The sequence below is a fragment of the Gossypium arboreum genome, chromosome 3 (assembly GCF_025698485.1).
Source record: "Gossypium arboreum isolate Shixiya-1 chromosome 3, ASM2569848v2, whole genome shotgun sequence".
Taxonomy (NCBI): Eukaryota; Viridiplantae; Streptophyta; class Magnoliopsida; order Malvales; family Malvaceae; genus Gossypium; species Gossypium arboreum.
In genome coordinates this window covers 30396538-30422941 of record NC_069072.1, presented here as the reverse complement: position 1 = coordinate 30422941, position 26404 = coordinate 30396538, and the positions used below count along the sequence as shown (strand labels likewise).

The 26404-nt window shown below is 33.4% G+C and overlaps 1 protein-coding gene and 1 non-coding gene across 2 annotated transcripts; both read right to left on the bottom strand.

The window, feature by feature from the left end:
- Positions 1-6595: 6595 nt before the first annotated feature.
- Positions 6596-6702, bottom strand: LOC128291046 (small nucleolar RNA R71). The gene has a single exon (XR_008280823.1). It is a non-coding gene; the product is annotated as a small nucleolar RNA R71 (small nucleolar RNA).
- Positions 6703-24199: 17497 nt separating this feature from the next.
- Positions 24200-25016, bottom strand: LOC108464905 (21 kDa protein-like). The gene has a single exon (XM_017765189.2). It carries the CDS (start codon positions 24924-24926, stop codon positions 24297-24299), a length of 630 nt encoding a protein of 209 aa, XP_017620678.1. The 5' UTR covers positions 24927-25016; the 3' UTR covers positions 24200-24296.
- Between the last annotated feature and the right edge of the window lie 1388 nt (positions 25017-26404).

Here is a 26404-nt window from a genome sequence, read left to right as displayed (position 1 = left end):
CTAACTATTCGCTACAGAAGCTGGCAAAGCTTTAAATCTCTGAGATAGTGAGACTGCATGGGGTATCGGTTTCGATCGTCTCTGATAGGAATCCTCGCTTCATGTCTCAGATTTGGGGAAAGTTGCATAAGGCTTTAGGTTTGAGATTGGAATTCAGTACTGCATTCCATCCTCAGATCGATGGTCAATCTGAGAGGGTGATTTAGATACTGGAGAATATGTTGAGGAGCTGCGTAATTGATTTCCAAGGCAGTTGGGAAGACTATCTGTAGCTAGCCGAGTTTGCCTATAATAATAGCTTCCATGCGATTATTTAGATGGCACCTTAAGTAGCTCTGTATGGTTGTAAGTCTCGCACTCCCTTGTGTTAGACTAAGTTGGGTGAACGACGGGTACTGTGTCCCGAGTTAATCTCCGAGACTGAGGAGAAGGTATGACTGATTAGAGATCGTCTAAAGGCAGCTTCTGATAGACAGAAGCCTTATGCTGATCTGAAGAGACGTGAGATTGAGTATTCTGTGGGGGACTTCGTGTTTCTAAAAGTCTCGCCATAAGAGAAAGTTCTGAGGCTCGGACGCAAGGGCAAGTTGAGCCCTAGGTTTATTGGGCCGGACCAGATTTTCAAGCAAGTAGGACTAGTCGGTTATCAATTAGAGCTACCTTCGGAGTTGGATCACATTCATGATGGATTCCATGTCTCGATGTTGAGGCGCTACCACTCTGATCCCATGCATATTGTTCATGTTTAGGAAATTGAGGTTCGACCAGATTTCACCTTCGAGGAGGAGCTGGTTCAAATTCTGAATCGTGACGCTACGATTCTTAGAGGAAAATTCATTCCTTTAGTGAAGGTGCTATGGCAGAATCATAGCACTGAAGAGGCTACGTGGGAGCCTGAGGATGCGATGCGTCAGCAGTACCCTCATCTATTCTAATCAGGTAAATTTTGAGGCCAAAATTTTCTTTTAAGGGGTAGAGTTGTAATGTCCCAAAAATTTATATTTTTGTTTTTGTGAATTTCTGACACAATTGTGTATCTGCTTCAGTGGTTAAGTGTTCTGGGTGTGTGTGTGTGAGGTCCCAAGTTCAAGCCTTACTTGGGTTAAATTTTGGTGTTTTATGAATAAAGCCCTATCTCTGTTCAGTAGACTTTTATTTAATTATCGGTAGAACCTTAACAGAATAGGCCAGCTGGTCTGGTGGTTAAGTGGACTGTTGGAATGTTGGAGGTCTTGTGTTTGAATCTTGGCTTAGGCATTATTTTTGCTTGTTCGTCCAGGAAAAAGTTTGAGTTGGACTTAAACTCTAAGTTGTAAGGTTTGTGTGGGTTAGTGGGGAGAGATTGAAGGAGATGATAGGGCCCCTCTTCTCGTTCTCTTCTTTTTTCTGAATTTGTTCGTTCATTTCTTATTTTGCAACGTGGTTGGTGCTCACGTGGTTTGGTAAGTTCGGTAAGTGAATTCTTGGTACTTTGGCATGATGTGAATGCTAAGTTTTGATTAGAGTTCTATGGATGTTTTTGGCAGCGGTATTTTGTGAGAATCAAGGTTCATCTCGTGCTTTTCTATAGTCAATTGTTTTCGTGTTCATTGAAGGTAAGAGGATTTTTCGCTCAAAGGGTGAATATTCTATATTAGGTTTGACTTTAGTTCACCATTAAATGATTAATTGAGTGTTACAATGGTTAATTTCTAGGTTCTGGAGGCTTAGGAGTGCTCGTGCATCGAAGACGATACAGGTGTGTACCCGAAATGCAGAAAATAGGATGCGGTGAAAAGCCAAAAAAGTATTTTGTCAACGCCACACGGGCGTGTGGTCGCCCGTGTGGTAGGCCGTGTGATGGAACACGGGTATGTGATCTACGAGCCAGGCCATGTGCGCATGACACGACCATGTGATGGCCAGGTAGGCCTTGTGCGACACACGAGCTATACTGATTTGGGTCGTGTGGGCCCATACAAGCGTATGGGATTCTGGGCCAGGTTGTGTGATACACCAATTTACAATGGTTAATTTCTAGGTTCTAAGGGGACACGCAGAGCAGAAAGTAGAAATTACTCGAAGGAAGCCGTTGGAATCATCTCAGAAGTAGATCTACTTCAAGATTGAAGATCTCCATTCAAATTTCTCTCGAAGTTTATTTGGGTTTTTTATGTCTTGTTGTTTTTCTAAATTTGAGATGTCTTCTTTTTACATTATGAACTAAATTCCCTAGACACCTAGGGAAGATGAAACCTAAGATGTAATATCTCGAATTAGGGCCTAATCAGAATAGTGGTTTCGTGACCAAAAATCTGAGATAGAAATAATTATTTTATGATTATTTTGAGGTCTATAATATTATTGCATGATTGTGTGAAAATTTTGTGAAGAAATTCTATGTATTAAGTGCTTAATTTGAAGTTAGGGACTAAATTGAATAAGTTGCAAAACTTGCATTCTAGAAGTTTTTAGTATGAAATTGCTTTGAAATATTAATTAGGAGGTCTTAAATAGAAATTTGACCAATTTCAAAGTTTATGGACAAATATTGGACATGAATGGAATTTTTGGAAAGTTTAGTAGTAAGGGCATTTTGGTCATTTAACGGTAAAATGAATTAAAATACAAAATTAAAAGCCAATTTTTCTCATCTTCTTCACCATGGATGTGTATAGCAAGGGAGACTCCATGGCTAGGGTTACCAAGCCTCCAAGCTCGATTGTAAGTCCGTTCTAGCCTCGTTTTTAATGATTTTTACGTTTTTGGAGTCCCGATAACTTGATTTAGCTTATGTTAGCAATAATTCAACCTAGGGTTCATATTTGGAAAAATACCCATAGGTGAAATTTGTGTATTTTGGTGTTTTATGATAGAATATGAGGTTTTAAATTATGTTAGACAACTTGTGCTACTCGGTTTTAAGTGAAAACGAGAAAAAGGGCTTAATCGGTAAAAATACCTAATAGTCATAAGTACATGTTAGAGTGAGAATTTGATGTTTCCATAGAAGGGAAAAATGATCAGCATTTCATAAAACATAAGAAAATAGGATGAAGTTTAATTTCCGAACCTTGGGGCAAAAGTGTAAATATACAAAAGTTTAGGGGTCAAAATGAAAATTTTTAAAAATATGATTTTTAGACCCGTATGAATAGTGTGACTAATTATTAGGCTAGATGTGATATTATAGATGAAGGAAATCGAGATTCAGGCTTAAATCGGGAAAATACAAGGTTATGGACTAAAATGGTAAATTGCTGTTTCTGGATCGAGGTAAGTTCGTATGATAATAATAATGCAATGTCATGTTTGAATTATATTTCTTTCTATTATTGCATATATTTTATGATTTATTATATATTGGAAAAGTTGATGGTATGGTGTTTATGATGTGGAAATATGACATGAAAGAATGTTACATGAAATGCAAGAAAATGAAGATACATGACAAGTGATATATGAAATATGTGATATATATTATGTAAATTCTTAAAAGCTAATTTGATATTTGAGTTGTGTCTTATTATACTATGAATGGACAATTGGTACTATGGATAGTGAGATCGACACTTCGAGTGAATTCGTACATAAATAATCTATCGATTCTTTTTATGTTATTATATTTTGATATCATATGAAATGTGGCTGCCTATCAAATGGTTATTTGATGTAAATTATGAATTTAAATTGATTACGGACAATTTAGTAAAATGTTGAAAAGTGAGGAATTTCCGATTGAACCTTGAATAAAAACGATACGAATGATCTATTGTGAGGTCGCATGTGTAGTACTAAGTGCAAGCTACTATGCGTGCAAAAACCGATCACGTGTGTAGTACTAAGTGCAAGCTACTACGTGTACCGTGATGTTGGTCGCATGTGTAGTACTAAGTGCAAGCTACTATGCATACCAGATAGCTTTGCTACAAGTGTGGAAATGGGAAAATGTGCAATTGTGTATCTCATTATTATTCGATGAGTTCAACGGAAATCGATTAAATGAAAATACATGTGAAAGTGATTATGTGATGAACAAGTGCAAGTATATATTTATTTGAATTTATGAGCAATATGCTCAATATTTGAGCGAACCTCGGTAAAATGGAATGGATTAAGTGAAATTGTGTAAAAGTGAACTTTAGTAGTAAAACAAGATAGACAATGAGAAGGCATGACTTTGAAAATTCACAAAAATTGTGTAAGTTGAATTAAATTAAAAATTTATGGAAATAAATCTTAATGAGTCTATTTTCACATGAAAGAAACAGGGGAAGCAAAAGAATTCTATATTGTGTGATATTTGAATTCTTATGAAACAGGGTCTGAATGAATTCGAGATCCCCTATTTTTACTTAATAAATTCACCATAAATTGTAAAAATATTATTGAGAGTCATAATTTACATGCATGGATTCCTTATTGAATCTAATTTTAAGGGAAACAAACGGCATGGTCGTTGGAATTCTGTACAGGGAGAAATTTGGTTTGTAGTGCACAGGGGTCGAGTAGTCATACCACGAAATAGGGAGACTTTAACTAATAAACTGTACTAAATGGCCCGACCAAAAATTCTAGAAAACAATCAGTAAGTAGAAATATAAGTCTAGTTTCATAGAAAATTTACGGAATTGGATTTCGAGTTTTGTAACTTGAGATATGATTTTTTTAACACCAGGACTCTAGAAAACAGCCTGTCCTGAATATGTGTAATTGCAAAATTATAGTGTTTTATCTTGAAAAGCATGGTAGTAATTGCTTATTATTTTCATATGAACTTACTAAGCGTAAAGATTACCCATCCTCTCCATTTCTTTAGTATTGGCAGGTCGGGTCGGGGTTGGAGATCGTCGGAGGCAAAATCACATTATCAAACTATCATTTTGGGAGAATTAATTCAAATATTAGAAATATCAAGTGAGTGGCATGTATAGGAAGTTGGTTTGTGATATGTATTTTTCTTATGATTTTGACCATACGTATCAGTCTGCATTGAGTTATCGTATATGATCATGAGATGTAGTCCTTATCCATTATGGTTTATAAGTTTAATTAATCATGCCATGTCTTATGTTTTGATGTGATGATATAGTTGGCTTTGTTTGTTATGCATGTGTTCGAAAAGTTTTGAATTAAATGAAATTTTATGGCCCGGTTTTCGTCTATGTGTATTGTTAAGTCTGGTAATGCCTCATACTCTGTTCCAGCCTTGGATACGGGTAAGGGGTGTTACATAAGAAGGATCTTATTATTTAATGTTCTGAATTTAATGATAAATTCTTGTTCTTGTTCTTAATTATGTGTTCTTAATTCTTGTTTTAATATTTTCAGGATATTATTTCAAGATGATGTGCTTATTCAATGGAGAAAAAGTCCCTGTTTAGGAGTAGATCTATCATAATTAAGCGGAGTTGGATGCAACCCTAGAAATAGGGCGACATAAATCTGTCGGATTAGAGTCAAATCTAATCCATAAATCGAGTTAATGCGACAATAGGGGTTTTAATTAGAAAGTGATTTCAATTAATCAACCTAAAGTCAGTTATTCTTAGTCTCGAAAGAGATATTAACATAATTTAGGGATTTCTACGGATCAAGACAAGTGAATAAATCGTTTGATTCAGAATCGAAATAATAAGTGCAGTCTAGGTGGATTCTTCTTTGGGTATTGTATTTATCTTTGGCTTATTCGATTATTTTCTTCACTCTCTGTCGCGTTCATTTTTTTTATTAAAATAAATCCCTTTTATTTTAGGCTAAATAATAGAAAGATAGTTAATACTAGTACTTTTAGTCCTTGTAGATATGATATACTAGACTCACCATAGCTATACTACCATTCGATAGGTGCGTTTGCCTTAGTCGTGATCGTAGTCTAGTTTAGTGATTCATAAAATGATCATCAAGTTTTTGGCGCCGTTGTCGGGGACTAAGATATTAGGAACGCTTGATTTTTATTAATTTAGCCATTTTTTTTAGTTTTATTTTTAATTACTATTTTTTTTTCTTTTGTTTGCTTCTGGCAGTTTCTTGTAGTTTATGACTAGAATAAACCCGTCAGGACCTCTACTTTTGGACAGTGAAATGAAAGCACAGCTCGTAAAAATTGTAGAGAAATAAGGCGGAGTCTACAGTATATAGAGGAAGAGCACGAGGGCAATACCAATATTATCAAGGAGATGGCTAAAAATCAGAATAATCCGTTACCTCCTATGGTTGCCGCTAATCCTATAAATCAGAATCCTACTCCTTGTATTATGTACGATTATGCTAAGCCCACTCTCACTAGGGCTGAATCGAGTATTGTTAGATCTGTCATTGCTGCAAATAATTTTGAATTGAAACCTAACACTATACAAATGATTCAACAGTTTGTTCAGTTTGATGGTTTGTAGGATGAAGACCCAAATACTCATTTGGCAAATTTCTTAGAGTTCTGTGATACTTTCAAGATAAATGACATTTCTAATGACGCCATTCACCTACTATTATTCCCCTTTTATTGAGAAATAAGGCTAAGCAATGGTTGAACTCCTTACCACAAGGGTCCATCACTACTTAGGATCAAATGATTGAGAAGTTTTTATTGAAATACTTTCCACCAGCTAAGAAAGCTAAATTGAGGAATGATATCTCGTCCTTCGTGCAAATGGATTTAGAGACTTTATATGATGCATGGGAGAGGTATAAGGACTTATTGAGAATGTGCCCTCACCATGTGTTACCTCTATGGTTACAGGTTCAGACTTTTCATAATGGTTTGAACCCCTCAACTAGGCAAATGATCGATTCAGTTGCCGGTGGAACCATAGATAATAAAACACCTGGGGAGGCTTATGAGTTCATAGAGAAGATGTCACTGAATAACTATCAGTGGCAAGTCATGAGGACAAAGCCTAATAAAGCAGTCGGTGTTTTCAACCTTAACGCGGTTACAGGTTCAGACTTTTCATAATGGTTTGAACCCCTCAACTAGGCAGATGATCGATTCAGTTGCCGGTGGAACCATAGATAATAAAACACCTAGGGAGGCTTATGAGTTCATAGAGAAGATGTCACTGAATAACTATCAGTGGCAAGTCATGAGGACAAAGCCTAATAAAGCAGCTGGTGTTTTCAACCTTAACGCGGTCACCATGTTATCAAACCAGGTAAAGCTCTTAAATAAAAAGATTGATGATTTATGTGTTTCTACGCAGGTACATCCGGTAATGCAGTGCGATACGAATGGAGGAGGAATGAACAATATAGAATATCCATCCTACAACCCTAGCATATAGAACGAACAGATCCAATATATGGGTAATAATTCTAGACCTCAGAATAATCCATATAGTAACACTTATAATGCAGGTTGGAGGAACCATTTCAATTTCTCGTGGAGTGGTCAAGGACATCAAAAACTGCAACCCCCTCCAGGTTTCCAAAAACCACCTTACTAGTAGGAAAAGAAGTCGAAACTTAAGGAGATGCTAACGAAATTCATCTCGGTGTCAGAAACTCACTTCCAAAACACCGAAACCGCACTCAAAAATCAGCAAGCGTCGATTCAAAGGCTCGAAAATCAAATTGGTCAACTTGCCATGATGATTTCAGAACGACCACAAGGTAGCTTACCGAGTAATAATGAATCTAGCCGAAGGGAGCAACTTCATGTGATTACTGTTCAAGATGAAGAAGGGTTAGTTGAAGATGAACCAAAATCGAGACAAGAAGATGTGCTAGGTAAAGGTAAGGTTGAGGTAAGCCAAAATGAGTAAAAACTAGTCATTAAAGAATATAAATCTCATGTGCCATATCCAAATGCGACAAGGAAAGACCACACAAATGAACAATTCGGTAAATTCCTTAAACTGTTGAAAAAAGTATATATTAACTTACCGTTTATTGAAGCTCTTTCGCAGATGCCAAATTTCGTTAAATTTTTAAAAGAGCTTTTAGCAAATAAGCAGAAGTTAGATGATTCGTTGCACATGGAGCTAAATGCAGTGTGCTCAGCCATTTTGTAGAATAAACTACTCAACAAATTGAAAAATCCAGAGAGTTTTACTATTCCTTATTTAATTGGTAGTTTAAGTGTTAATAATGCTTTGGCTGATTTAGGGGCTAGTATTAATGTCATGCCCTACAAAATGTTTAAGCAAGTAGGTCTTGGGAAACTCAAACAAATTAGGATGAGCATTCAATTGGCAGATAGAACAATTATATTTCCTAGGGGTATTGTTGAAGAAGTACTCGTCAAAATTGATAAATTCATTTTTCCAGTTGATTTTGTTGTTCTAGACATAGATGAGGATAGTAACGTACCATTGATTTTAGGATGGCCCTTTTTAGCAACTGCTAGAACTATCATAGATGTTGGTACAAGTGAGTTAATACTTCGTGTAGGTGATGACACGATTAAACTCCAAGCTCATGATTCTATTAGGATATCTAGTGATCGAGATGATATTACGAGCTCTGTAAATGTTAATAACCTTGTGGCTCAACATTCTTTGCAGGAAACACCTTGGAAAAACGTGACAGAGCTGTAGTCTAGTTTATGTAACAAAAACAGAACAAATCTAAAGAAAGAAGATTACAAATCGATGAACTAGATGAATGGCGGACACACGTCAAGGAGAAACCTAGAATACACGATGAACCAAAGTGACTCCATCACGAGCTTAAGGATGAAACAAACCAATTTAAGATTGGCGATCAGGTATTGTTGGATAAAACGTACCCTCGAATTGCCACTTCAGAGCATAATGCAAGCGGAAAAACTCCTTTTATGGTACTAATATTTTCCCATTCGGTACAGTCGAGGTAAATCATTCTAAATTTGGCACTTTTAAGGTAAATATTACTTGGCTAAAACCTTATGTTGATAATAGAATTGATAGTGAGAAAGAGGAGTCTCGACTCCATGAACCACCATAACCATGCGAATACTAGGTAAGTCAAGATTAGACTTTAAATAAGCGCTTCTCGAGAGGCAACTTGAGTGTTAACACTGCTAATTTTCTTAACATTATTCATGATTTTTTTTTAAATTAATTAATTTTCAAAATCTAAAAAAAAAGTGTTTTTGACCCACATGGCCTAGCCACACGGGTGTGTGGAGCACACGGCTTGGCTACACGGGCGTGTGGGATCTCACATGGGTGTGGGAAAAGCGAAGGAAAACAAACATGGCCTGGCGACATGGCCTTTTGACCAACATGATCTAGACACACAGGTGTGTCCTGGGCCGTGTGAAACCTAGAGCTAATTTTTTTTTCAAAGTCAAAGAGTTACACAGCCTGTCCACACGAGTGTGTGGGATTTCACATAGGTGTGGGAGAAGCGAAGGAAAACACACACAGCCTGGCGACATGGCCATGTGACCCACATGGTCTGCGCACACAGGTATATCCATGGCCATGTGAAAACTGGGTTAATCACCCCAATTTTATTTTATTTTATTTATTTTAATTGTTATATTATTTATTTTTATTTTACTAATTAATTAATTTATTTAGTATTTTTATACTTATATTTTAATTTTTTATATTTTTATTTTTATATACTTTTATTATTTTTATTTTTATTTTGTAATTTCTATTTTTTATTTTTTCTTTCGTATTTTTTACTATTATCATTACAATTACCTTTTAAGTTTATTGATATTATTGAGTTTATTGTTATTTTATTTTTATTATTATTATATTTTTAATCTTTCTTTTAATTTTGTTTTAGTTGTTTTACTTTTTTTTCTCTTCAACTTATTTTCATTATTATTTTTGAAAGATTTATGGTTGTTTCTAATCGAGTTATGGTTGTTTCTAATCGAGTTATAACCCCTTAATTTTTTTTATTATTTGTGTTTATTTTCTTGTTAGTTTGCTCGGAATCATGAGTTACATTTAAATTTGACTGCAATTTCACTTTTCACTATTCTGAAGATTTCATCCAATATTCAGGGCAATTTCAGTTTTCTCCCTCTCTTATGATATTCTGTTTATACTGTGATTATATATATTTGTACATTGAAGATAATGTACATCTTAAGTGTGGGAAGGTTATCTATAGAATTATAAGAAAATCCCTGAATTATGTCCTGTGTTTAAGTAATTTTCTCACATTACTATTAGAATGAATTCTTATTAATTTATGATTATCGTTGATGTGTTTTAGATTAAATTCATAGGTAATTATGCATTGATTGTTTAAACTTTAAGACACTAGAGAATCAAGTATGATAGGTCTATTTTCAGAATAAAAAAAATTTAGGTTGTTTCCCTAAATTGAAGTATTATCTTGAAGCTTGAAATTTGCAAGATTAACATCAAAAGCCATAATTTTTGTGAGATTTTGAGCCTTTAGAGCATACATTTTTTTTTCTTGCTCACTTTATTATTGGTTATGAGTGTGTCAATATTGATTTGTTATTCTAGAACTTGCTTCGATTATACATGTCAAGACCACATCTTTGATTTGATATACTGAGATAATAAAGGCTCCTAGGTTTTAACCCACTTATCCTATAAAAAGCCTACCTTCATAATTAACCTTTAGTGAACTCCTTTGAGCCTAACAAACTATTTCTTGATTCACCCATCAATATTAACCCGTGACTCATTCTTTTTCATTTGTTGTTCCTTTTTTATTGACTCCCTTTTTGTCGAGATTTGATTTGGTTAGTTGCCTATGCAACATCGTAAAATATGGTCTAGTCAGAATAATGGTTTCGAGACCATAAATCTGAAATTAAAATATTTAGATTTTAATCATTATGAGATTTAGAATATAAGATTATGCATGTGGTAAAGTTTCATGAGGAAATTTTAAGAATAAAGTGTCTAATTATAAAATAAGGACTAAATTGAATAAGATGCAAAACTTTGGTTTTAGGTGCAATTTGCGAGAAATTGTTTTGAAATATGAATTAGAAGGTCCTAAAGAGCAATTTGCCCAATTTTTAAAATTTTGGACAAATATGGACATTTATGGAAATTTTTGTAAGTTTAGTGAGTAAGGGCATTTTGGTCATTTGGATATTAAATGAATTAGAAAGGGAAAAAGAGCTAAAAATCAGCTCATCTTTCTCATGTTGCTGCTGAAAATTCAAAGGTACCATAGCTAGGGTTTCTTCAACGTTCAAGCTTGATAGTAAGTCAAACCTATCCCCGTTTTTAATGTTCTTTGTATTTTTGATATCCTTGCAACTTGCTCTCTTCATTTCTACCCATATTTCATGCTAGGGTTTATTTTTATAAAATTTCCCATGCATAAGTTAGATGTATTTTGGTGGATTATGGAAGAATATGATAGTTTAAGGTATGGAGAACAACTTTTGTTAAGAGATTTTGCATGGAAACCCTAAAAAGGACTTATTTGTAAAAGTTATGAAAATGGGTAGAAAAGTGTGAAATGAAGGAAAGTATCGGCTGCTATAAGTACAAGAGGTATTCGGCTAGGCTTGGGTAACCGAAAAATCACTTGCATTTCTTCATACGAGCCTAAGGTCTAATTTGTGAATAAGTGAAAGTTTAGGGATAAAAAGGGTAATTTTATCAAAGAATGAATTTAGGGTCGATTTGAGTAATGTATGAAGTTAATGAGCTAAATTTGTTATGATAGATCAAGAAAGATGAGAACCAAGTCTCGATAAAGGCAAGAACAAAGTGTACGAGGCATAGGCACTATTTCAAATATTTTGTACCGAGGTAAGTACATGTACAAATAAATACCTTAATTAATGTTTTAAATGTTTAAATAACATATGGATAATTAATATATTATTTGGTTACCTTGTTGCTATAATATGTTTTAATGTTTTATTCTTATGTTACAACTGTTGCCATGTTAGCATTTGTATATGATAATGTCATATGTTATAAGGCCAACATTTTGAGAATGTTCGACAAAGAGACGTAAGTCCGAAAATCCCATTTGAACTTAGGAATAGGTAAGGATACAAGTGACATGTCACTCGGATAGCTATGTATGTATGAGCTCGTTTGATGACATGATACATGCTAGGTCCGGGAGCTTGTGTAGCCCCGTTGAAAGGCATGTAATTATGTGGTACACGCTAGGTCCGAGAGCTTATGTAGCCCTGTTGACGGGCGTGGTAATGTGATGCATGCTAGGTCTAGGTGCTCATATGTAGCCCTGTTGAGAGGCGTGCTATGTCATGATTATGGCACTTCGGTGCATTTATATCTGAGTATCCTATTCGTTATTCCAAATGTTCAGTGTGTAATGTATACAAGGTTCGAACGTAAACTAAGCAAAATACATATGCATACAGGGGAGCAAAGGTATGTGCTTAATCTATGTACTTCTATGACTATGATCATCCATGGCAATATATGTTTTTATGTATTATGCTTCTAAAGAAAATTTAGATCACATGTTTGATGAAAGGTATGAAAAAGTGACAAAGGTGTAAATAATATTCTATGGTTTAAATAAGATTTATTTTATTTGAATGTGTACTTACTAAGCTTCATAGCTTACTCCTCCCTTTTCTATTTCTTTTAGATTCGTCAAGCTAGCTCAAAGGATCAAGAGCGTTAGACCTCGGATCACACTATCAACTAAACTTTGGGTATAATACATTTGATTATTTTGAGCCATGGCATGTATAGGTGATTGTTATTTTGTATATGTGTCATGTCATGTGGCTAGCCCAAAGTAATGGTTCCCTAATTGGTATGATTATTTTGTATATGGCCAAGTGAATTGGTCCATATAGTTAATTGGAGTGTTTTCTTATAATTATCTCTTGATTGAATGCTAGATTATGTATGTGATTGTGGTCTATGCTAGATAGTAGGATATTAAGCATGTTGGAGTACATGAGGGTTCTTGGGTGACTAATGGCTTGGAAGATAGCCTCCAAATGGTACACATGAATAGACACATGAATAGGTGTCTAAACCGTGTGTGACACGCAGACATCCCACACGGGCATGTCGTTCAGCCATGTGTTCCCTACACCCTAAAATTTCCATGTTGCATGCTTTGTAGTAACTACACGGGCAGACCACATGAGCGTGTGCTCCGTGTGTCCCTAAATAAATGATGATGTCATAAATAGAATGTCTAGGTTTTTGAACATGGGCGACAACACGGGCGTGTCTAGGTCTTGTTTGGGACACAGGCCGAGGACACAGGCGTGTGTCTAGTGTAACAGCCCGATTTAGGGCCAAAATGGAATAGTGGTTTTGAAACCAAAAATTCGAGATAGAAATAATAGTTTTATTATCATTTTAAGGTCTATGGCATGATTTCATGACTGTGTGAAAATTTTGTTTAGAAATTTTATCGATAGAGGGTCCAATTTGATATTTAGGACTAAATTGCAAAAGTTGTAAAATGTGTGTTCTAGTTCACAAAGGTACTAAGTACTTGTGAGTAATGGGTTTTTAAAGTGGAGGTCCTTGTATAGTAATTAGACCATTATACTAGTTTGGAAAAAAAATACCTAAAGGAAGATAAAACATCATAGTTTTTAATGAAGGGTAATTTAGTCATTTGGTAAATAAAATAATAAAATGGGAAAACAAAGCCAAAATTTGGTATCATCTTCATCAAGTTGGCCGAAACTCTCATAAACACCATAGCTAGGGTTTTTCCAAGCTTTCAAGCTCAATAGTAAGTGCATTCAAGCCCCGTTTTTAATGTTCTTTACATTTTTGAAATCCTCGTAGCTCGGTTTACCTATTTCTACCATTATTTCGAGTTAGGGTTTATGTTTAAAAATTTACCCATGAATTATATGCATGTATTTTGATGTTTGATGGTAGAATATGAATGTTTAAGGTTAGGAGAACGATCTTTTCTAAGCGATTTTTAGCGAAAACGAGCAAAACGGTATAATCGGTAAAAATACCTAATGCTCATAAGTACATGTTAAAGTAAGAATTTGATGTTGTTATAGAAGAGAAAAATGTTCAGCATGTCATAAAACATAAGAATAAGGGCTGAAATTAAATTTCCGAGCCTAGGGGAAAAATCATAATTTTGTAAAAGTTAGGGGGCAAAAATGTAATTTTTGCATAATGTGATTTTTGGATTGAAATAAATAGTATGAGTGTTAAATGAGCTAAATGTGTTGTTATAGATCAAGAAAGGCAAGGAATCGACCTCGAACGGGGGAAGGAAAAGGTTTTGGACTAAATTGCAAAATTCTCATATTTTGCACCGAGGTAAGTTTGTATGTAAATAATACATTAACTTCATTTACATTTTTGTATTTCAGCCTATTTTATATATTTTAGTTGATTTGAATCATAAATCGACTATTGGAAGAATGGAAATAAGTAATAGTGAGAGAAATCCCTGTTGAACTTTCGGAAAGATTGAATAATATAGATGAAATGTAGCTAGGTCACATGTATGGTGCTGAGTGCACATCATGTGCACAAGAGAGCTACGAGATACTATGTAGTAGCTAGGTCACATGTGTGATACGGGATGTATCCCATGTAGACAAGAGAGCTAGGGGAGAGGATAAATGTGTCGCATGTGTGATTCCAAGTGAAGGACACCATGTAGACAAGAGAGCTACGAGATAAATTGGCCAGGTCACATAGGTGGTACTAAGTGTTCACCATGTGTACAAGAGAGCCGAATTATATGAAATATGATGGTGGAGCTGTGTGCTGAAGCCACCAAGTATCGAGGATTGATCCGAATTGTTCAACGGGATGATTTTATAGTGACATTGTAATCATGAACCTACACTTGTGATGTATGAAATGTGGTGAAAGTGAATTGTGATATGTAGGCTAAATGAGGTAAGTACAAAGAAAGTGTGAAAGAGTGAATTAGCAATAATACTGTTTTGGACAGTTGCAGTGACGTGAATTTGAAAAATCACCAAAAATATTAGGAATTTAATTAGAGGCTAAATGAGATATGAATTTAAATCTTAATGAGTCTATTTTCATGTAAAAGAAACAGAGAAAGTAAAGGAACTCTATATTTTGAGATATTTATATTTGTGGGTGACTTGCTCAGAATGATTATGTGATCCCCTGTTCTAACTTTGAAAAATCATTAAAAATTGTACAAAACTAATAAAGAAATATAGTTTATATTTCTAGATTCCTTATTGAGTCTAGTTTTAAATGAAATAAACTTCATGGATATTTGAATTGTGTACTGGGAGAAATTCAATTCGTAATGAACAGAGGTCAGATCAGTCGAGCTGTATAACAGGGGAAATTTTAACTAATAAACTGTACTAATTAGCTAGACCAAAAATTCTAGAAAAAAATAAGTAAGAATTAATATGAGTCTAGTTTCAGGAAAATTTTACGGATTTGAATTTCGAGTTTTGTAACTCAAGTTATGATTTATTTAGTGAGTATACGCAGTAGAGATAGCTTGACCAAAGTGGAGTAAATGGTGAAATTAAAAGTAGATACACTTGAGTTATTGTGTAAACATATTAGATTCTTTATTCATTATTTACATACTTGCTTACTAAGCTATAAGCTTACCTTCTTTTCTTTCTTTTGTCTTATAGTGTCGTCCAGCTTGCACAGGAGTCAAGGATCGTTGAAGATCTGCCTGCACTATCAATATTTTTGGGTATTTGAACTAAACATTTTGAATTATGGCATGTATAGTGGACTTAGTTATTTTGTTACGTGTCATAATTGTCTAGGTTTTAAAACATTAAGTATAGTATTTGACCGATTATTTTGTATGAAGCCTTTGAAATTGGCTAATATTATTAAAGGCATATGTTATAATGATTCATGATCTAATTGTATGCCATATTTTTGTCTTGGTTTTATTTAATGGTATGTACTATGATTCGGTAATACCTCGTACCCTGTTCTGGCGATGGATACGGGTAAGGGGTGTTACATCTAGGCCGTGTGAAAACCATTGCACCTTGAACTGAAATAAATAAATTTCAGGACCCCACATGGGCTAGGGGCATGGGCGTGTCCCAAGCACACAGGCGTGTGGTGTGCCTCTACACGGCTGTGTGAGGCCAGAGCACAAATTTTTTTTTTAAGTTTTTCATACGTTCTTGGTTCAGTCCTGGACCACTTCAAATGTATGCTTCGGGCGCCCATATAAGGGACAAAATGATGGAATTGAAATTTTATAACCCGCATTTTAGTTGGATGTTTGTATGTTCGTCCGGTAATGCCTCGTACCTTATCCCGGTCTCGGGTACGGGTAAGGGGTGTTATAGCCTAACTATGTTTTATTATTTCAGTTGTTTAATTTTATCTTATTATTCATTCAAAAAAAGTCAAATATATATATACATATATATTGATTATTATTATTTCTTTGTTCTGAGCCTAAGTAGTTAATTTCATATTCTGTGAAGAAGCTCGTGTTATTCTTTAATAATTTCGGTTGATGTAATTATTCAGCATTAGCTTATTTTTCTAGTTAGGTAATTGATCAACTCGATCTCAATTTTAACCTTCTTTTTCAACCTTTATCCACACCTTTAAACCGATCCCCATTACAACCCTATAAAGACATTTTGATTTGTGTATCATCTCATTTTATAGTGGTGGAGATTTGATTTTCATGCAAGCCTATGGTAATAACTTTTCATGTTTGACTTTTGAGTGCTTAATTTTTAAAATTTAAACACTTTGAGCGATTTGAGTGAATCTTTAGTGAGGACGTCAATTCTTGTTGGTTTTGAATTAAAGGTAATTACTTAGATAAAGGGAAATACCTATGTTTTCATGCTTTGAAAAAAATGTTTGACTTGGATTGTTTGAATCTTTAGTGGTCTTTTAGTTGAATTATCAATGTGTAATTATTTACGAATTATGATAAAACATTATTGATGAGAATTATGAATTGAGAAAGTTTAATTTTAATTGTGAGTTGAGGATTTTGCTTGAGGACAAACAAATGTTTAAGTGTCGGGATATTTGATAAACCATAAATGTAACATATTTTAATTCCATGCTTGGCATTTTTTTGGATGATTAATGATGTAAATTAGTGAATCTGATGCTCCTAATCCCTTAAATTCATGTTTCTATACTTAGGAGAGCATTTGAGAGCAAAAGGATCGAAAAAGGGGCCAAAATCGGAGTTTTCAGGATCCACATGGGTAGGCCACACGCCCATGTTGTAACATCCCGAAATAGGGCCTAGTCAGAATAGTTATTTCAGGACCACAAATCCGACATCAAAATATTTATTTTATGATTATTGTGAGGCCTAGAATATGAGAATATGCATGTGTTAAAATTTCATGAAGAAATTCTTTGAGTAAGGTGTCCAATTGGAAACCAGGGACTAAATTGAATAAATTGCAAAACTTGGATTCTAGAAGCAATTTGTATGAAATTGCTTTAGATTATAAATTATAAGGTCTTGGAGAGCAATTTACCCAATTTCTAAGTTTTTGGACAAAAATGGGCTTGCATGGATGAAATTTTAAAGAAAGGGACTTAAGGGCATTTTGGTCATTTAGCATTTTAATGAAATAAAATGGGAAAAAGAAAGCCAAAATCAGCCATCTTCTTCCCCATAGCTGCCGAAATTCCTAGAGCTCCATAAGCTAAGGTTTTCAACATTTCAAGCTCAATAGTAAGTGCTCCCAAGCCCCGTTTTTAATGCTCTTTGTATTTTTGAGATCCGGGTAGCTTGCTCTCTCCATTTCTACCCATATTTCATGCTAGGGTTCATGTTTAAAAATTTACCCATGCATGAGTTACTTTTATTTTGATGGATTATGGAAAAATATGAAAGTTGGATGTGTGTTAAACATCTTTTCCTAGGTAATTTTCATGAAAAACCCTTAAATGGACCTTTTTGCAAAAATTATAAAATGTGTGGTAGAAATGTAAAAATAATGGAAAAATGTGGGTTGCCTTAAGAGAGAAAAATGTTCAGCTAGGCTTGGGTAAGATAGAAATTACATGTGTTTCATTATACGAGCCTAGGGACTAAATCATAAAAATATGAAAGGTTAGGGGTAAAACGGTCATTTGGACCGGGGGTGGAATTTAGGCTTGAAATGTATAATGTGAAGTTTTAATGATTTAATTTTGTTGTTATAGACCTCGAGGAATAAATTCCGGAGGTCGATCGAGGAAAACGAAAGGTTTCGGAATAATCGAAACATAGAACCGAAACGATTACCAGGTAAGTTCAAATGACTTAAAGTAAACTTATAATATGCATAATTGTATGATTTATAAATGTATGATAGTTGCAATTATTGATGAAATGAAATGCATCCTTATTAATGACATGTTGATAAATGTCCCGGTTGAGGTTAAAAAGGGAATTCGATGGATAAACCATAAGTGACATGTGAATTGAGATACTGTATTTGTTGCAGTAAGGATTTAACCCGGACGGGTAATCTGTGATCTCAACTATAGAAATAATCTAGCCCAGATGGGTGCTCCTTGAATGATCGAGCCTCCCGAAGAATACATGTGCATTATGGATTTTGCCCGGACGGGTAATCCGATAAGGGTCTGAATTTAGCCTGGACTGGTAATTCAGATCTAAGCTCATTAAGAGTGTTTCTCGCAATAAGGGATTTAGCCTAGACTGGTAATCCCGACATCACCTTATGAGTTTGTAAAATGGGGGATTTAGCCTGGACTGGTAATCCCGCCATAAAATGTGAGGTTTGCGGGAGTGCTATCTGAAATGATCATTTGTATGAATTGACGGTTAATGGATACTTCATCAAGATTTCCTAGAAACTCAACGGGATTATCATGAGATATATGCGTAAAATGATATATTGAATGATGAGCTCATCTAAGATAAGTTACATGATGTTTTGTTATGTGGCTAACTCATTGGTTGAGTGCATGTGATAAGGAACCATTTCATACATGTTGGTTTCCTTATGTATTATGGATATATGCTAATTACTAGGTAAGTTTACTTTCTAGTTATTCGAGCTTACTAAGCATGTAAATGCTTACCCCTCTCTTTTCCTTATTTTTCAAAGCTCAAGGACTTGTGAGGATTGGAAAACGATTGGAGAGCCAGCACACTATCAAATAGGATAGCTTTGGTATAAAGACATTTCTATTTTGTTCAATGGCATGTATAGGGTTTTGAGTATTTTGTTATATGTGTCATTTGATTTGACAAGTAAAGGCATGTAAAGATATACCTATCTTTTTGTATATGGCCATAGGAATTGGCTTATTTTGAAGTAGGCTATGACCTACCATTCTATGTTTGCTTGTTTTTACATATGATGGTTTATCATAGTTGGCAATGAGTCACAAGAACAAGCCAAATTTTGAATGTGTTATAATAACATAGAAACCCATAAATACAAGATGGGAATAATAATATAGCATGCATGAAACCAATTATATGAGGTTTCCAATGCAATAAGCTTTGCAAAGAGAATTCCTAAGAGTATAATTATGTTTTTCCTGGTATTTGGAAACCATTAAGTACAAATAGTAAAAAGGGTGACCAAAGGCTTGGAAAATAGTCTATTAGGGTCCACATGGTTGGGCACACGGGCGTATGTCTAGACCGTGTGTGACACACGACTCACTCCCATGGGTGTGTGCTATGGCCGTGTGTTCACTGCACTTAAAATTCTAGGTCAGTGTTGAACACGAGCAAGCCACACTGGTGTGTGCCTTGGCCGTGTTTAAAAGACAGTATTGAACACGAGTAGGCCACACGGACGTGTGCCATGGCCGTGTTGAAAGGTCAGTGTTGCACACGGGCTAAGAGCATGTTCGTGTCCCAAGCCACACGGGCGCTTAGGGCATGAAATTTTCCCAAGTTTTTCTTAAGTTCTCGGTTTAGTCTCAAATTGTTTTTAATGTATGTTTTGGGCCTCATTAGCCCATTTAAAGGATATAAAGTATGTAACTGAGAAGATTCAAGTTAAACAAAATTTTGTGGTCCAGTTTTATATGCGATTGCTTTAGTTAAGTTCGGTAGCACCTCGAACCCAGTCCCGGCGTCGGATACAGGTGAGGGGTGTTACATATGTGATCCACACGGGCAGGCTACACGCCCATGTGCCAGCCCGTGTCGATATCATTCCATATTTGCCAAACACGCAGAAAAACTCAATTTTTAGGGTTTCTGAGCATTCAAAAGTCTATAAATACATACTAGAAGAAGACCTAAGGGGACACGCAGAGCAGAAAATAGAAATTACTCAAAGGAAGCCATTGGAATCATCTCAGAAGCAAGTCCACTTTAAGATTGAAGATCTCTATTCAAATTTCTCTCGAAGTTTATTTGGGTCTTTTATGTCTTATTGTTTTTCTAAATTTGAGATGTCTTATTTTTACATTATGAACTAAATTCCCTAGATACTTAGTGAAGATGAAACCTAAGACAGGTCTTGTTATTTAATGTTCTGAATTTAATGATAAATACTTGTTCTTGTTCTTAATTATGTGTTCTTAATTCTTGTTTTAATATTTTCAAGATATTAATTCAAGTTGATGTGTTTATTCAATGGAGAAAAAGTCCCTGTTTAGGAGTAGATCTATCATAATTAAGCGGAATTGAATGCAACCCTAGAAAGAGGGTGACATAAATTTGCCGGATTAGTGTCAAATCTAATAAGGGAATCCATAGATCGAGTTAATGCGACAATAGGGGTTTTAATTAGAAAGAGATTTAAATTAATCAACCTAGAGTCAGTTGTTCTTAGTCTCGAAAGATATATTAACATAATTTAGGGATTTCTAAAGATCAAGACAAGTGAATAAATCGTTTGATTCAGAATCGGAATGATAAGTGCAGTCTAGGTGGATTCTTCCTTGGGTATTGTCTTTATCTTTGGTTTATTCGATTATTTTCTTCACTCTCTATCGCGTTCATTAGTTAATTAGTTTAGTTAATTTTTAGATTAAAAAAATCCCTTTTATTTTAGGCTAAATAATAGAAAGATAGTTAATACTAGTACTTTTAGTCCTTGTGGATACTATATTCTGGACTCACCATAGCTATACTACCATTCGATAGGTGTGCTTGCCTTAGTTGTGATCGTAGTCTAGTTTAGTGATTGATAAAACGATCATCACTCTTCAATTTTCAAGTTTAAACACCAGTTTGGACTTGGTGAGTATCCTGCAAATGTTTAAATAGGCCTATGATGGGCTCAGAAATTGAGGTATGAGAAAATACAAGTCAAGGTGAAGACTTGTAGACTGTGTCGTGTATTTTCAAATTGATGTCTCGACGAGAAGAAAATGACATCCTGACAAGGGACATACGACATTGCAATGTGGCGATGTGTTTCCAATTCACCTGAGTTTTCTTCTCCTAGTTAATCTCTGTTAATGTTTTCCAGATAAACTTTGATTAGTCTAGGTTTATTTTAGTCATATTTAACCTATTAATTTAGCCTATAAAAGGAGCTGTTGTAACCTAGATTAATCATCCTCATCACCTTTGAGATTAAGAGAGTTTTGTGAGTTTTAGAGAATTTTCGTGTTTTAGCCAGAGTGCATTGTTTTTTAGGTTTAGGGTGTTTGTTAAGATTCTCTTTATCTTGTCCTATTTTGGTGTTTGCTTATTTAGTGAAGTCTCCTTTGCCCGTGGTTTTTTGTCCTCTTTTTCGGATGATTTTTTTCACGTAAATATTTGTATGTTTGATCTTCTCACTTTTAATTTTATTTTCTTGTTGCATATACGGTTCAATCCCTAAAAAAAAATTAAATATTTAAAATTTAATGTCTCACAAGTTTAAATTTCGTCATAATTGAGTTTTTAGTGATTTTACATAAAAATATAAAAGATAAAAATATCTTCATAATAATATAACATGTTTTACATATAAAATGATATTTTAGTAGTTTTCAATATTAAGTTGATATCCAATTAAACTTATGTTAATACTTTAGTCAATGACTTAAATATAAACTAGTCCTATAGCACACCCCATGTTGTGAGTGAAAAAACATATGTAAATAATATATTTATAAAAAGTGTACAAAGTTAAATGAGATCTTGGTTGAAATGGTTAAGTTAAATTTAAAATTGATTTGTCTTAAGTTCAAATATTATCATAGTATTATTTTACTAGAAGAACATGAAAAAACAAAAACACCCTATTAATATTTGTTACTTTGTAAAAATAAGGGTATGTAATAATTTCATAACTAAGTAGGTGTCTGATTGACTCGTTACTCGTGACTTATTGATACTTGTTCAATGATCAACCAATGATGACAAAGAGTATACACTAAATTTTAGAGAGAAAATAACTCAACAAATATGGAATGCTAGAGTAATTAGATAAAATTGCATAATATTTTTTCGTTACTTTAATTTTATTTGTAACTGTATTGTTGATTCTTTCTTAGACTAATATATTACATATGATAAGTAGGTTTTAAATTTTGTTACTTGTTTAGAAAATTTTTCCTCAAGTATTTTGATAATTTTTTATATTAATTAGTATTATTTTTTAGCATTTAAAATTATATCCTAAAATGGGTCCTACCAAATTTGGTGTAATTGGAGCACCCACTTTACAATTCTTAGGGGTGAGAAGTGGAGTAATTACGTAGGTAATTACATCCAAATCTAATTTTAAAAATATTAACTTTTACAAGTTATAAAAATATGTATTATAAGTATGGACACGCATGAGTGTTTGAGATAATTATGGAAAAAATTTCTTATATTATAAATCCTAAAAATAATTTATGTATTTTATAAAGTTATAATAAAAATTATATTATTTAATTCTTCAAAAATTCTAAAGTAATGTTAAAAAATTATTATAAAAATAATTTACATGTTATAAAAGTGTTCTAATATATTTATTTATAAAATTTATAGTCAAGAAGTATGGACATAAATTATTCATGTGTCAATATTAAATATTATAACAATAATATAATTATTCATAAAAAAATGTGATAGTTTTTATCGTTATTTATTTATATTAAAGTTATTATAAAATTATATTATTTATAAAAAGTTTTATAAAATGTTATGAAAGTTATTGGAAATTTTATAAAAAAATTATAAAGGTTATATATTATAAATTTTTTTATTTTAGCATAATTTACGTATTATAAAAGAGATATAATATAGTACAAGTCTTTCTCCAAATTAAGTTTATATTAATTTTTATAATTAAAGGTACAGGCTATTTAGACCGTGAACCCAAATATTATAAGGTCGATGCTAATTATGCAAATATAAAAGATTTTCTTATACCATGTTGTGGGATATGAAACCATTTGAGAGAATAATGCTAAACACAAGCACCATATACAACTCAAGAACTCTTTAATTTGAGATATTTTAGTCATCGAAATGTTGTTAAGAAGACATATGCTATTTTAAGAAAGATATACTTCTTATATTAACATAAATATAACTTTAATCATAGTTGGAATTGAGATAATGCATACTTTGAAGAGTACATGTAAAAAGGAAATCTTGATAATATTTATGATGCATAATACTCAAATCTAAATGATGATGAGTTGGGTCAATGACCAATGAAGATGATAAGAAGCATATGTTAAATATTAAAGAAAAATAACCCAACCAATATATACTAGAACAATTAGATAAAATTATATATGATGTTTTTTTTCTTGTTATTTTATTAATATTCGTAATAACAACTATTTTTTAGACTAACATAATACATATGATGATTTGATTTTAAATTTTTACTTGTTTAGAAATTATTTTTATCATACTAATAATTGTTATAACAATTAAAATTTTTAAAATATAAATTATCTAATTGTGTAATTATAATTTATACCAACTAGCTAAACACTTTAAAGGATTGCAATTCTTTATAATTACAAAAGTTCTAGTAATTACACATTCATTTTGTATTGTAAAACAAAATCTTAAAGAATTAAAATTTGTTGTAACTACAATGGATATAATGAATTCCTAATAATTATATTTTCATTCAGGTAATGTTGCGGTTAAAAATATGAATATTTTTACATAACTTCATTTTAATTTTTAACTAAAATATAAATAATTTTGAATATTTGATATTTTTTTAATTGTTTAACAGAATTGATCTTGTCACATCAAAATGTTAAGAGTAATTTTTTTTATATTTATTTTTATCAAGAATAAATTATATTTAAACATTTTAGGTAAATAAAAGCGGGCGTGTGGTAGAAATTTTTTATGTTTATTCTAATATTTAAACTCGGTTAGAGTTACAATCCAGAGAGCTCTCTGTCATGTAATGAAAAACAGAAACTCCAAACTACTATCCCCAAACAAAACATTATCGTTATGTCTGAAACCAATGTACATTTAAAAAAAAAAAGACATTCAACAATAGGCATCAGGTAATTTAGAAATTATACAGTTTTCATTTCATTTGCGGATTACATTGTACCCTTTTCTGCGTAACTATTAACCAACGCCAAAGCATTGCTCGTAAACTTCTTCACTTTAGCCGCCCTCTTGCAGACCTCCGTCTTCATTGGCCCATCCGCCACATCCTCGAATCCGTCCGTACACGTCTCCTCATCCGTCAAAGCCGCGCTCATCCATGTCTGGACATTCCCCATTTGGAACCTGAAAGACTCCGAACCTGGAGCCACCACCTGTTGCATTTGCTTCAGCGACCCACGGATTTCATCCACTGCATCACCCATGTTCGAGAAACAGTCGTGCAAGGCTGCGCTGGCTCTTGGGTCGGCGCCGTAATCGGCTTCGCGGGAGAGGTTAGAGACGTAGACTGCCATGTTACGAGCTTTAGAGAGGCTGACACTAATGGCAGCACGAGCTAGACGAGCTGGGTCTTGTTGGATGGCGTTGGCATAGCCATAAAGGGAAGTATAGCAAATATCGGGATACAAGGTGGCGTAGCAGCTTGTACGAATGAAATCTGTAGAGTTGATGACGGTGGTGGTGGTGGCGCTAGCGTCGTATACGTAGGAACCGAGGGTCGGGACTGAGTAGAAATAGAAGAAGAGGAAGGTTAAGAATGGGACGGAGAAGAGGGGTTTCATGGCGTAGGTTTTTTTCTTTTTTAGAATTCGAGTCGTCGTTAAGAAGGGAGATGATAGGTGTGAGTGAGAAAGGCAGTGGAGAAGGCTTTTGTAGCATCTAAAATGGAATCTGATTTACTATTTTGGCCGTGATTATTTTGTGGATTCACATGAATGCCACTGCTCTCTTTTTCTAGGTTTCCCACTCCACTATGAAATTATGCATTTTGGGGGAAATGCTTATCCTAGCAAAAATGATATATGGTTACAAATATACAATTTTTAGTAATAATGCAATAATTTTAATAATACTAGCTTTAACCTTTCTACACAAAGGAAATATTTATTATAATTTCTTTTTCTCTTTTAGTTGATTATATCTATCAAATTTAGAAAGAATGCTGTACATTAATAATTATAGATTTTTTTCAATAAAAGCCTAGAATTCAATCAATATACCTATTTTTAGAATCTAGTCAATAACTTTACTGATGTGTTCTTTTTAACAGTAATTTAGATATAAAATAAAATTATGTAATAAATATAATTATAAAATAATAATATAAATAAAAATAATATTTTGATTAAAAGTTAAAGTGTAAATGTTAAAAATTAAACGGGTTTAGGTTTAAATTTTATTTTGTATATATATTTTATTTTATATAGAAACAATATAAAATGATAAATTTATTCTCAAAATAATGTAATTTATTATGGAAAGATATTTTGATCATTATCCAAATGTGCTGATGTCTAATTAACTTATCACATCACTTCAATTAAATATTTAATGTATAATATAAACATGGAGATAATAAATGAATTCATAAAAATTAAAACTTCTCTATAATATAATTTCACATGCTATATATTGCTAGAGGTATACATTGGTTAGTTAAATCAAGCAACTCAAAGCAAGTTAAGTTGATTGGATGGAATTGATAAGATCGGATAAGTCATTAAACTCATGAACACATTTAGATTATATATATTATTAATGTAATAAAATGTTATTTTAAATTTAATAGTAGTTAAGCTCCTAAACGTTAAAATTTTGTTATTATCATACCTCTCCACACTTTTAATATGTTAAGAAATTTTTTATAAGTTAACATTTTAGGTATGAACGACATAAATGGGACAGACATGTTTAAAAGGGGAAATTAGGAAATTGATGAATTTAAAATTACTTCTATGGGAGCGTAGTGTGAAAACGAGGGCACCAGCCGGTTGTAACCGGCCATACTTGATCCTAGTGGATTAGTTAGGACTAGGATTGGTAGTTAAATGACTTTTCACACTTTCCCCATTTGGCCAATTACCCATTCCCATCCCATTTCCCACGCTACTCTAAACCCTGCAACTTTTCCTGTACCTTCAACCCACATAGTTTTTACTTTTCATATGATATACAGTACAAAAAGGTTATATAAAACGATTATGATTGAAAAAAAATGTTACACGAATAAAGAGAATTGTGAAAGGTATCCAATCCGACA

Bases quoted from the DNA above. Each gene is read 5' to 3' on its own strand.
- LOC108464905 (XM_017765189.2), bottom strand. From the start codon at position 24,926: ATGAAACCCCTCTTCTCCGTCCCATTCTTAACCTTCCTCTTCTTCTAT.